Raw genomic sequence first — 13020 nt, 5'->3', positions numbered from 1 at the left:
TTGAGGTGCATTTAATTTGTCTGTTATACATATCAAAATAATATAGTTGCATGCGTGGATACATGTGCACATACATCGGCCTATTTGTGCTAATTTGACTGTCAGCAAAATTTATGTGCATTTCTAATATGAGCTGAAAGGTTAAGGGTTTGTTCAGAAAAGTAATTGGAAGCTACCAATCCCACAGCTAGAAAAGATGGTAGGAGATGATGAGAGCCCATTCTTTGAGACAACTTATATTACGTACATAAACAAGGAAATAGGTTGGCTATCTTGTCAAACCAAATTAGGAGCATCCGTGACCAAATTTAATTACTGTTGTCCCATTAAAAAGGAAAAAATTGATTTAAGAAAACAAAATGAATTGGTTCTCACCACTGCTGAACTGATTTTCCCAATTATTGCTTTAAAAATCAACCTCCTATCCTGCCAACGAAGGTAAGAATGGTAGGAATAATGCTGAATTTTGACACCAAGTAAGAATGGTAACCATAACCTTCAGCAAGCAGTATTTTGACACCAAGTGCTGAAGCACCCATTTGGAGAGACGGTCACAATTGAACCGAATTACTAGTCCCAACCACACTCCAACACTCTGGTTCTTCCACACTGCTCTTCAAGTCTTCCTAAATTCCTGATCACCAAAAGTCCCGGCAGGAACACTCGCCATCTTTGAAATGGTGGAACCTGTTCTTATCTCTCATTATAATATCCCTTCCAAGTGCTTTGGAAACATACTTAGAGAACGTATGACAGTCATTGCAAACCCTCAGGTTCTTCATGATCCTTATTGGAGTCCCAGCACTCTTCATCCTGGTGAGACCAAATGCAATGGCAAGCTTCTCACTGTGTGTCCTGACTGCAGCCTCTTTCTCCTCGGACTCCACATCATGCAGCACGACTCCAGTAATCGGCTCATAACCCATTCCTCGTAGCACCGTAGTTAGCTCATCCAACTTCTTGTATATCTCCCTCCACGGACCGTGCGATCCTTCACGGAATAAATAAACCTCTCCATCCAACTCCACAGAGCTATAAGCTGCTGCTTTCCTCACATGATTCCCTCTCATGTTCTCCCTAACCTTCTCAACATCATCCCACCTCCCAGAAGCCGCATAGATGTTCGAAAGAAGCACACGATATGAAGGTATCTCAGGAGCTAATCTGAGGACCTCGTCTGCAGCAAGCTGGCCAAGCTCCAAGTCATGGTGAATCGTGCAAGCCCCTAGCAGAGCACCCCAAACACCGGCGTCCGGCTCGATGGACATACTCTTGATGAAGCTATAGGCCTCCTCCAGATGTCCTGATCGTCCGAGAAGATCGACCATCGTCGCATAATGTTCGACTTTCGGATCCAGCATGCGACCGAAATACTCCTTTCCTTCCCTAACCAAACCTGCATGGCTGCATGCGGAGAGAACAGCGAGGTACGTCACGTGGTTCGGCTGCACCCCGTCATCCTGCATCCGAGAAAAGAGAGACAATGCTCTGTGGCTATCGCCGTTAACCGCATACCCTCCGATCATGGTGCTCCAGGAGACGACACTTTTCTGCTGCATCTCGCGGAATAGCTTGCTGGCCTCTTCCATGCTGCCGCATTTGGCGTACATGTCAAGGAGGGCATTCTCGACGAAGACATTGCTCCCAAGCATCTCCTCCTTGATGCGCCTGTGGAGCCTCCTGCCCCGCTCCAAGCACCCCAAATAAGCGCAAGATGAAATGGCGCTCACCAGAGTGATCGAATCAGGCTTCACTCCAGCTGACTCCATTCGGTGAAAGAGTCTGAGAGCCTTATCTGCATGACCGCTCTGCTTGAAAGAACTGATCAACGCATTCCATGCAACCAAGTCTTTGCTGCCGCTGCTCATGCTTTCGAATATATTCTCAGCCGAATCGCAAGCGCCGAGCTTCGCATACATGATCATCAACTCAGTCCGGACGATGGCATCACATACGAGCCTAAACTTAATGACAAGCGAATGGACCGCCATCCCGAGCCAGACGTCGAGCAGGTCGGCGCACGCTTTGAGCACGAAAGGGAAGGTGAAGTTATCGGGGCGGACGCCAAGGCGGCGCATGTCGTGGTACAGAGCGATGGCGTCGCCGGGGAGGTTGGACCTGGCGTAGGCCCGGATGAGGGTGTTCCAGAGGAAGACGCGGGGTTTGTGCATATCGTCGAACAGGCGGCGGGCGTAGGCCATGTCGGGGATGGAGATGAGGGAGAGGAGGAGCTGGGTGAGAAGGCTGTTCTTGTGGGAGATGCCCGTGGTGAGGAGGAGCGCATGTATTTGCTTGAGATGGGCCCGGCGCGAGGCGGACTGGAGGAGGGCGGCGAAGCCGGCTTTGTCGGTGGGCGGCGGCGGCGGCGGCGAGGCGTGGAGGGAGCGAAGGTGTGTGAGCGTGCAGATATTGACGGGTGAGGTTATTCTAGCTATCATCGCTCCTTCATTCCCTCTGATTGAACTAAATGTTTAGAGGTTTTGAATCAACCTAAAACACTTGGAGTTAAAAGCTTGGCTCAAGTTCTTCAATTATCAAGCGCAAGCCTGAGTAGCCCAGAGCCCAGCTTGATGTTAGCCTGACCATCAAACGGGCTGATGAGCGCCTGACCCATCCCTGACCCTCACGGTACGGTTGATGCCCGTTTCCAGCCCCATAGCACAGCTTTTTCCACTTATCCGGTGGTTGTTTGCGTCATGTGGTTCATAAAAGATAAGACATATGGATTTGTGGCTGGTTATATTCCCCTAGAGCAGCTCCTTCTTCTGTCCTTCAGCCTCGAAGGGCCATGGCTACCTTCTTTACATCCCCCACCTTCCTCACCAACCCACTCACAAGGCCCCAGCTCTCGTGCTCGCAAGCGCCGCGCAATCCACCTCCTCAAGCACAGCAACCCATCCAATCTCCGTCGCAGCCTTCTTCCCCACCCCCTCCTCCGCCAGCCGCCAAGCCTCAGCAGAAGCCAAAGCTCGCTGCTGAATCCACCGATTGGATCGCCTCCTCCCTAACCAGAAGGTTCGGCCTCGGCGCCGGTCTCGCTTGGGCTGCCTTCCTCGCTGTCGGGGTCGTCTCCGAGCAGATCAAGACTCGTTTCGAAGCCTCTCAACAGGAAGCAAACACCAAGTGAGCCTTGTAAAATTCACCAACTTTCAGACTAGTCAATATCACGTTAAGTTACTTAAGACGGTCCATGTTTTTGTGCAGGGATGTCGAGAAAGAGGAAGAGATTGTTCTGCCAAACGGCATCAGGTACAAACTTGATGATATCGCTGCAAAGGACTAAAGCTAAGAACAAAGAACCATTAACTTCCTCTATTGTTTATATATGGTTCAGATACTACGAGATGAGAGTGGGAGGAGGTGCTGCGCCGAGGACGGGAGACTTGGTGGTGATCGATCTCCAAGGGAGAGTGGAAGGAAGCGGAGAGGTGTTCGTGGACACGTTTGAAAAGGGGAAGAGGCCACTCGCGCTGGTGATGGGGTCGAGGCCTTACACCAAGGGGTTGTGCGAGGGGGTGGAGTACGCGCTGAGGACGATGAGGGCCGGGGGGAAGAGGAGGGTGATCGTGCCCCCCAGCTTGGGGTTTGGAGATGAGGGTGCGGACTTGGGGCCGGGCGTCCGGATACCTCCTGCTGCTGGCCTTGAATACATTGTGCAGGTGGACAGGGTCTCCATCGCACCTTCGTGATCCGTGAAGCTCCCCAGATTGGTGTTCATGCATTCAGTTTTGGCACGCTAGGATGTGTCATGGGAGTTGTTGGATTTCTTCTACGAATGCTATTTTGATTTCTCTCCCTTATTATTATTGCACAAATTCGATGCATCTAAGATTACATCTTCGTCATTAATTTGCTTTGATATATCAGATCATATAGCTGAAAAGCTCGTCACCTTTGAGTAAGAAACTGCGCATTGCCTTTTCTTTTATTAATTTTTTCAGCAAAATGATGGAAGTCATCTCGCATTTCGTATATGAGCCAGCCCAGGTCCCAGACAGATCAAGCCACTCTCGAAGAACAAGGGCAGTACCATGCATCTAAACAAAGATTGATTGTTAGTTATAAATTAAGACAAAGCTGGGAGATAGATGCTTACGAGTTTGTGCGAGACTCACAACATGTCCGCCTATATCAACCTATATATTGGCAACTAGGCCTGGTAATAAATTTGTTTTTGAATTGAAGGGGACTTTTAATAAAACGGGCTATCTGACTCCTGCATAAATAGCTCATGATTAAGTACATTACAGCTATTAATATCCATGGAAAATATAATTGGATTGCCCAAATTTGAGAATTGGCCCTCTCTACTCTCGGCACAAACAAGATATGATCCAAAGTCATTTTTAGAAGCACAAATACGGTGAACAATAGTTTGCTTTATCTCATGTTAATAATCGATTGCTTGTCTCATAGAAGTACACTTTCTAGTTAGAGGCACTCCTGCATTTATATTATTACCATGTGGTTTGAACTAACATGAATAATTTGATAGATAAAAATTGTTATTGGACAATTTGGATTGCCTTTCCATTATATTTTGTTTTTTGTTTTGCTTTGAAATTTTTCAAATTACAAGCAATATTTTTTTAATATTGATAGGTACATATAAAGCCTTGGCCGGTAAATTATGGTAATATGAAGCCCTAGGAATTATTCATTATTCTCATAAAAAATGAGGCTATATTATTAAAATAGCTAGCCTAATGCTCATTATCCCTATTCAATTGTCAACTTTTTTAATGAATATAGATAAGGAAATAACGAACATATAGAGCCAAGATAGAGTTTATTGCCGGTATTAGTCTAGGAGCTTCATAATAGAATTTGAATATTAATAAATTGAGATAAATTGTTAAAAAATGATTCTAATATGTAAGCTGAATCTCTACTAAGTAAAAATTATGGTAAAGGATCTAAATATGAAGGAGGCTAAGAATGGATGGAAATGTAGGTAATTAGACAGCCCTAAAGCTTAGGTCCAAATTAAAATGGCACAATGAAATAAAAGAAATCTTGGCCCTTCAATAATTTGTATGGATATTTTATAAACCATAAGACAATAATGCAATCGCGAGCTTACCTTTTTCCAAATTTGATGAACAACATTACTCAATGCATGTGCGGGCAACCTTACTTGCATCTTGTGTGAAACAATCACTGGGGACCAACATCTAGAAACTTAATTTTTTGGTACATAACATCAATCAACCTTAATTGTATAAATCTATTAACATCTCAATTGCACCTTAGCTACACTACCGTAGAGGATTATTAAATCTATTTTTAAGCAAAATATCAATCATTTCACTATTTTAGGTATCAATATAATCATAATAAGTACGACAGATTTTTTGATGAAACATATTTAGGATTTAGGCAATCCATATCGAGGATGAAGACCCATGAGGCCAAGGAGCCTGCTTTCCTGCGCACAAAATTTACTCTTCTATGCATAATTTTCTTTGGTGATAGAGGATAATTGTTGAAGTATATGTGAGTTTGGTCTCATGAAAGGGCAGTAGTTTGTTTAATGTTGACCCCAACATGAACTTGGAGCCATGCCAGCATGTGTTTTGTGTGCCAAAAGTGGGAGTTTTGTGTGCTTTAATAGCCATTTTATCCTCTAGCGGCCGTATCAAAAACCCTGGTTTGGTTACAAAAAGCAATTCCGAATATGAGAAGATAAACGAATGGAAAATTCGTTATAAACATTTATTTCATGATAATTTGTTTGTAATTTTTTCCGTTCATGATCTCTTCTAAAATGTACCTTAAATTCTATATTATTTAAACTACATCATCATTGTGACAGCTCTCACTGGGCCCCTCCCACTGGAGAATGTTCAGTAGATAAATTTTACTCATATCCTTTCCACCCGCGGAGAAGCCCACCGACGTGGTAGCTCCTTCTACGTGTAAGTACGTCACACTAGCACCATCTAAGTACTGGTAAATCAGACAGCGACTCCACCGGATAAACAAGGTAGAGGGCATTCGGTCTCCGCATTTAATCATTATCTGCGCGTTTCGAATCTGAGCCACTCCGATAAAATTTTAGTTCTATTCCATCCGTGCTACCATCTCTGTGGTTCAATGCCATAGTTTTGGTAGAGCAGGTTGCTGGTGAGGTTCTTTTCCCCCAATTTTTTTTTGCTCTCCCTTTCTTTAATTCTTTTTACGAATTGATGTGTAGAAATTCCGACCACATGAATCCGAAATGGGCGAGCAAAAGTGAACGGTTATCCCTAGCACAGCAGTAACAGCTACAATTACGCTTCGAGCTCGCCGTCGGAAAAGCAGAGAATGGGGACTGTCCTCGACTCCCATTTCTTGGCCCTCACAGCCCTCGTCACAGTATACACACTCTCTCTCTCTCACTCTCTCTATCCATGGTATCTTCTTCTAGTCGTCATGTTTTCATAATTGATAGGTTGGATATCAGCTAATATTCTTCATCATCACCGGGCTTCTTAGGTTTGATAAGGTCACCGACTTTGCCGGTAATATATTCTTCCCCTTCTCCTTTTCTCTACACATTAGATTTTTTTTTTTGACAGCCGTTTGTACTTATGTGCTATATAATTCCTTACTTTCTTGTGGCATATGTTGATTTCTTTTTGTTATGGAATGTAATATTTTGGTTTTATATCTGTAAGAAGTCTGCTTGTGAAAACCCTCACCTAATTATGCTCAGGTGTTGGTGTAATGGATACACATATACATACGGATACTATTCGAATGCTAGAACACATATTCAAGTGCTCAAAAGAGATAACGGAGATAAATCGAGTTTCACTATTGTCTTCTTTCTTTTTTTTTGAAATAATTGCTGATGGAAACTATATACTTATATATGTTTCAGAGAATGTTGGAGACAGCCAATATTTGCCATATCTATGTTCTCTCTAAATGAACATGCATATAAATTGATTTATAGAATTATTTTGCAGTATGCACATGAGCCATGTGGACATAGTACAGCACCATTTTCTGTTCTTTTGGCTTGAACAAGTAGGCATGTGTTCTTCCTTTCCTTTTTACTATTTATTCTAAGCAAACAAGGAGATTCTTTAAGGAACTACAACATGGTAATGGCAGCCAAAAAACCACACTAAACCTGTTGGCAGAGTACAGTAGAACTATTAAGAGTCTCAAGCAAAACGCTTGTTGAGCCTGAAGGCTCATTGTTAGTGCATTGAGAAGGCAATCTGTCATTATAGATAAACCAGCAACCAAACTTGGAGGAGCCGGGGAGATATTCTGTGACCGCACTTGTTCCTATTAAAGAGAATGTGATGGAAAAACTATGACAGTATAGAAAATGAAATAGTTGGTAGGAATCAGTGGAAAGCCTGATTGAGTTATTGTTCCTTTTGTCCTATTGATCGATATTGTTTCAAACAACCAGCAAAATATGTTTATTTGAAGAACTGAATCTCAATAGTTGGATTTTATATTTTTTTGTTAACTGGATTTAAATATGTTGTTTTACTTCGTGCTTTCATGTTATTATACTTTATGCAGGTGGCACAAATTTTGTTATACTTGGAATACTAACTCTTGCTTTAAAAGGAACATGGCATTTCCGACAGGTACAACTTCTCATTGTTGTTATAAGTATCCTAAAAATGTTTTACTGTCAAATAATGAAACAACAATGAATGACTTAGTCAACAATGCATGCACTTGTATTCCAGTACATGCATGCATCTACTCATCTTGCTTAAATAGAGAACCTCTGTTTGCTCTATGATGACATTTTGGGGCTCTAATCATCTTTATCAGAAGTCCTCCAATGTGCTGTCAAGAATTTTTCTCAATTTTTCTTTTCATGGATTGCTTGTTTGGATAGTCTAGCAATTTACAACTTTTCTTACTGTACCCATGAGGCATTAGTTCTACTTTCTTTATTTTTTTTTTAATAGATTAACCAATGGTGGGAATGAGAAAATATGGACAGATAATTTGTCATTAACTGGATGTCAACAAGTTTAAAATCCTGTGGTCCAGTTACTGTGTTAATACTTTATGGTGTATCTTTTAAATAGTCATACTTAGATGCTAAAAAAAAAGATTAAAACATTTCATAGATAGCTAGTCAATGCAAGAGCTCTTACTTGTTAAGTAAATTTAGATTTCTGCCATAAACAAGTATATACTAGTAATATCATGTACATAAATTTTTACCTTGGCAAGCAATCTGTCATTATAAGATTTTCTTGCAAAAACGGGATCAAGAATTTTACAAATAAATTTAGAAGATGATGCAGCAAGTAGAGTTCCAAAAGCTCCCTAGTTAGTTGGTATGCATTCTTGAAGACAGTAAGGAAGGGTGGAAGGAAATTTTATTTTTACCTTCAAAAAAAAAGAAAGAAATTGACTACTGAAAATGTTAATCATGAAAACCTGAAACCTAAAGGACAAACTTTGTTCAGCACACAGATCTTCCTTGTTCATCACTGCAAACACTAAAACCAATTAGTAACGTAGAACTTGGTTTTATATATAGAATCGTTCGTTACTGTAACTCTTCAATTATATGTGTACTAACAGAATTTTTAATACAATTTATCATAGAGAATGCAGTTATACTTTTCTAAATTTGCAAACATCTTAATTCTTAGAGGGTCTGTTTGTGTCAGCAAATTAATTTGCATTAACCTGCCTTACTTCAGCTATATATATTATCTGCACGAGTCATGTGATTAATATACTCTAGATATAATTTAATGACAAAATTCCCTTTCTGGATTTATAAATTTATCTATCTAAACATGCAGCTCTGTGTTGCAGATTGTGTTGACATTGCTTGTAGTACTTTGGGGTCTTCGCTTGGGATTATTTTTATTGATGAGGTATGCTTATTAAAGATCATACATATTAGTACATTCTGTTCTATTTAGAGTGCATATCTTTAAGTTGATCTCTTTGCTTGAATTAGTTTCATGCTTGATTTTGTATTAAAAAAAATACCCATGATGTTGTTTCATGTCACAGTTGATTCTGATGATGCTTATAAGAAGTGAACTGTAATCAAAAGTGGAAACTCATTGTTATGTGATTGTCTAGGATGAAGCTTTGTAAATAAGTAAGATGTCTTTAAAGTTATCATTTATGATTAAACTTTAAATGAAGCTTCATTTTTATAGATGCAGTTATGTTTAAGGTTGCATTAAAGAAAGTACTGGACGGTCAAATTGTACTTATGGAACTAAAGGAAATGGCTGCAAGAAACAATGTTTATGTGATAAAAGAATGGAAAAAAGTCGATGAGAGAAGAGAAGAACTGAGAAAGAGAACAAGAAAGAAAGGAATGGGTTGCATGGTCTGAACTGCCCACACTTTACCTTTCTTGTAGATGTGGTTTATGAGTAAAAATACAATAATTCTTCCTGTGTCTAAAATCTGGGCCGATCCGATAATGAGTCTATCAATTTAGTATGATAGTATCAAATTCATCTGAAATTTTAGAAATCAAGCAAGCCATTGGTCGATTTGTAGATATTGATACTGCCTGACTTGCTACATGGCATGTAACCAGGATGCTTGTAACCTTGAGGAAAATTTGGTTGTTACATTACTTTCCAAATGAATAGACATTAATCATACATGTTTAATGACCTTTACTGGATATAGTTGATCAATGTTGTTGTCTTAATTTGTCAGATGAAGGCTTTGTGTGTTATTATGAATTTTAAACTAATTTTCAAATCTAGGTGGTAAGTCTATTGTCAGGAATTTAATCAATTCCATAAACCTTCATGCCAAGCAACAAACACATAGGGTAAATGAGCTATGCCAAAATATGGATAACTGTCAAACCTCTGAAATTAGTATCATACTAACATATGAATTAAAAGATAACAAATCATCAAGGCTGGAGCATTCTTTTAAGAAGAGGATAGGTGGTTGCCTTATATTTGTATACTGATTTGATAGATAATATGAGTCTAAGATCTAATCCAACTATATAGAATGGTGCGCTCCTTTCTGTCGACAAGCAGGATATAACTAACAAAGTAGTAATAAATTATTAATTCAAATCACATAAAATTACCCATGAAATAAAGAATAGCAACAAAGATCCTTCTGACTTTATCATATCAGATGGATTGCTTGTTATACAACTAACTTCTTGTTCACTTTAATGCAGTTTTTCTGGGTATGTTTACTTCCCTTTCTGCAAATTGTCAGTTACGCTTCTTATATTTTCTGGTCAAAAGTAGGATTCTGCAGTGGGGGGAGGATCGCCGTTTTGATGAAATGCGTAGTAATTTGGGGAAATTGGCAGTTTTTTGGACATTCCAGGTTTTAGTCACATTTAGTTTCACATAAATCATTCAAATCTTGCAATTTCTGAACGGCAAGTAAGATGTCAATATTAATCCTTGTTAATGACAGGCTGTCTGGGTGTGGACTGTTAGCTTGCCTCTCACAATTGTGAATGCTAGTGACAGAAATCCATCTGTCAAACCTCAGGACATCATTGGTTGGATAATGTGGTCTGTGGGCCTATCCGTTGAAGCAACTGCTGATCAGCAGAAATTGATTTTCAAGAATTCTCCTTCTAATAGGGGGAAATGGTGCAATGTAGGACTTTGGAAATATTCCCGTCATCCAAATTACTTTGGTGAGGTTAGTATGTTTTATCATGTATCTGCTTTTTTTGGTGTTCTTATTCTGTTTGCCATTTTGTCTGTGTACTGTATATGCTGCCAAAACCAACGTAAAAGGAGGGAACATATTATGTTTGGTTCAACATTCTATGATTAAGATTTTCATATATTGGCTTTTAGGTGCTGTTCTCCAAAGCTGATCTAAATTTGGGAAGGCCATTAGAAACTCCTGAATACTATGTTCTCCATGTTGATCCATACCATTGACATCATCATATTATACGAGTGTTTACTGTTTCTTCCCAACTAGTTGGCGTTTACTGGCATGTTTGTTTCAATTTAAATTTCTATTTTTCCAGAGTTATTCGATGCTGCACTTCTTTTCCCATAAGTTGGTAGTAGTAGCTTGTCTACTAGTAAAATTGCAGTGCTAGTGGAAGCTCTGCAGTCAGATTTACTACATCTCCATTCTCCCTTTTATATATTTATGCATTTTCCCCTAAGTTCTTGCTCGTGATGGATTTTATCGATGTGCTTACACAGCTCTCATTGTGAAACACAAAATTTTGTATGTATTCATGCATTTTTATCAAATTTCTGTTGGTACTTTATAGCATTCCCATTCATCAGCTAATTATAAATAACTGATACTTGTTGCATTTACAGATTCTCTTATGGTGGGGAATATTTGCAGCTTCTACTCCCGTTCTAAAAGGTGCAGAATGGCTGGTAGTTATTGGACCTGTATTCCTGACTCTGTTGCTTCTTTTTGTTAGTGGCATCCCTCTACTTGAGGTTTGGCACTTGGCTTCTGAGTGGCTTAACTTACACAATAATTTTCCCGGCCATTGAAGATAATAATTCTCATCATGCTTCATTTCTGAAAATAGGAATCGGCAGATAAGCGTTTTGGCTCTGTAGCAGAGTATCGTTTCTACAAAAACACAACAAGGTCAGCCTCCTTTTCTGTAATTTCTTGGATTGAATTTTTCAAAATCACAATTGCTGACAGGGAAAGCAGAGCAGCTTGTTCTAACAGTTTATTACCATTCCAGCCCTCTTGTTCCATTGCCGCCTTTTGTATATGGAAAACTGCCTGCATGGTTCAAGGTAGCTTTCCTTTTTGAGTTCCCTCTATACAGTCGAGGTCTTCCATATGAAGGTTCGTCAAGCTGATAGTGCTAAAGTTTTCTTCGGAAATCAACTGCTGTGATGGATACACACTTCTCATCCTGTCTACACTGTACAAAGTTTTACTAGGAACAGGGTATCATTCCCTGTCTTTCAGGTTCTGTTCTTGCAATTTACTCCAATTGATGGGTGGCTGCCGCCGCATAAGCTGAGGCACTGTAGAATTCACATCAAACTGCTGAATCTTTTTATTTATACTGAATCTTGCTTTAAAAATGGATATGCGGACCATCTTGTGTTTTAGGTTCTGCAATTCAAGAGTTATGCTGCCCCATGACTTATATCTTAATGATTGTATCCACAGGAGAAGGTTTCGACTCTAACTGGAAGTGTACACAGAAACCCTTTTCATTTGCATTCCCTCATGTGAAATGGAGCATGTCTTTTTTCAGGGCATTAGACGTACGCAAACAAAATGCAGTATTTTTTCTTGTTTGTTTTTGTGATTAAGGCTGCATAATTAGATGGCCCTTAAGTAGACACAACTCGAAAGAATGAGCCTGAAAAACATCTCAAAGCTGGGAGGGAATTATCAGAGCAAAATTTCACACAGCCAAACCTGAGTGGTTTGCCGCATAGGAGACCATTAGTCAGCTGCCTTGAGTGGATTGCTGTATAGGAGGCCATTAGTCAGCTGTCTTGTTTGATGTGGATAGAGTCAAAATGTTTGAAAGTAGAGATAACCCTCATCATATCCTCGAGAATGGGGTAATAGAATTGGATCTGATAGCACTCTGGTCAACCACCTAATCGCAATCCTTAAGAGTCCTCCTCCGGTATGATACTCGGGGCTTTTAAGATCATAACTGCATATATCAAGCCTTCCCAAGCCTCTCTCACCTCCGATGGAACAGTAACATCCTAAAGCTAAACTCCTCTGGCTCCCTGGTTACGAAACGGATACCCAGCTTGTCCATACACGCCACTGTCCCGCACATTGCCATCGAAGTTAATTTTGCGGTTACCAAGACGTGGAGGCTCCTAGGTGAAATGAATCACCCCGGAAGAAACCCAGGTTCCCCGGGAACAAAATGCAGTCCTTGCAAAATATGAAATGGCTCACTAATATCATTTACAACGTCCAAAGGGCTCCACTGAGGTATGTTTTGGCTCAAAGCAGGGAATGGCTCTGTGGTTATTATACGAGGAATGAAAATATTACTGAGAACACCACCGTCACAGGAGGCTGCAAACATAAACCCAGCCCCGG

The 13020-nt window shown here is 40.3% G+C and overlaps 3 protein-coding genes across 5 annotated transcripts; 2 read left to right on the top strand and 1 right to left on the bottom strand.

The window, feature by feature from the left end:
• Positions 1–223: 223 nt before the first annotated feature.
• Positions 224–2664, bottom strand: LOC103721397 (Tetratricopeptide repeat (TPR)-like superfamily protein). The gene has a single exon (XM_008811593.6). The coding sequence runs from the start codon at positions 2436–2438 to the stop codon at positions 639–641; it is 1800 nt and encodes a 599-aa protein (XP_008809815.4). The 5' UTR covers positions 2439–2664; the 3' UTR covers positions 224–638.
• Positions 2665–2693: 29 nt separating this feature from the next.
• LOC103721396 (peptidyl-prolyl cis-trans isomerase FKBP17-2, chloroplastic) lies at positions 2694–3849 on the top strand. Its single transcript, XM_008811592.6, has 3 exons — positions 2694–3123; positions 3205–3249; positions 3335–3849. Exons 1-3 carry the CDS (start codon positions 2789–2791, stop codon positions 3687–3689), a joined length of 735 nt encoding a protein of 244 aa, XP_008809814.4. The 5' UTR covers positions 2694–2788; the 3' UTR covers positions 3690–3849.
• A 2141-nt stretch (positions 3850–5990) lies between these two features.
• On the top strand, positions 5991–12133 carry LOC103721395 (uncharacterized). 3 transcript variants are annotated; one of them, XM_088721975.2, is made up of 10 exons: positions 5991–6126; positions 6197–6357; positions 6434–6503; positions 7528–7595; positions 8797–8858; positions 10230–10311; positions 10405–10638; positions 11286–11414; positions 11510–11571; positions 11675–12133. In XM_088721975.2, the coding sequence occupies exons 2-10, from the start codon at positions 6307–6309 to the stop codon at positions 11793–11795; spliced, it is 879 nt and encodes a 292-aa protein (XP_088578101.1). In that variant the 5' UTR covers positions 5991–6126; positions 6197–6306; the 3' UTR covers positions 11796–12133. The 3 variants fall into 3 exon arrangements, with proteins under 3 accessions (XP_088578101.1, XP_088578100.1, XP_089786889.1); XM_088721974.2 differs by having other exon boundaries at positions 10227–10311; positions 11675–12084; XM_089930763.1 differs by having other exon boundaries at positions 6123–6357; positions 10227–10311; positions 11675–12084.
• Positions 12134–13020: the final 887 nt, after the last annotated feature.

The sequence above is a fragment of the Phoenix dactylifera genome, chromosome 5 (genome assembly GCF_051530095.1).
Source record: "Phoenix dactylifera cultivar Ajwa chromosome 5, Ajwa_hap1_PhDact_Kaust_v1.1, whole genome shotgun sequence".
Classification (NCBI taxonomy): Eukaryota; Viridiplantae; Streptophyta; class Magnoliopsida; order Arecales; family Arecaceae; genus Phoenix; species Phoenix dactylifera.
This window is presented reverse-complemented; position numbering and strand designations above follow the sequence as displayed.

What these genes read in the sequence shown, in the direction of transcription:
- LOC103721397 (XM_008811593.6), bottom strand. Translation starts at nt 2,438, where the DNA reads ATGATAGCTAGAATAACCTCACCCGTCAATATCTGCACGCTCACACAC.
- LOC103721396 (XM_008811592.6), top strand. Translation starts at nt 2,789, where the DNA reads ATGGCTACCTTCTTTACATCCCCCACCTTCCTCACCAACCCACTCACA. An exon ending in CAACAGGAAGCAAACACCAA is followed by an intron (nt 3,124 to 3,204) that starts GTGAGCCTTGTA and finishes GTTTTTGTGCAG; the next exon opens with GGATGTCGAGAAAGAGGAAG. An exon ending in GTTCTGCCAAACGGCATCAG is followed by an intron (nt 3,250 to 3,334) that starts GTACAAACTTGA and finishes TATATGGTTCAG; the next exon opens with ATACTACGAGATGAGAGTGG.
- LOC103721395 (XM_088721974.2), top strand. Translation starts at nt 6,307, where the DNA reads ATGGGGACTGTCCTCGACTCCCATTTCTTGGCCCTCACAGCCCTCGTC. An exon ending in CCCTCACAGCCCTCGTCACA is followed by an intron (nt 6,358 to 6,433) that starts GTATACACACTC and finishes CATAATTGATAG; the next exon opens with GTTGGATATCAGCTAATATT. An exon ending in GGATTATTTTTATTGATGAG is followed by an intron (nt 8,859 to 10,226) that starts GTATGCTTATTA and finishes TCTGGTCAAAAG; the next exon opens with TAGGATTCTGCAGTGGGGGG.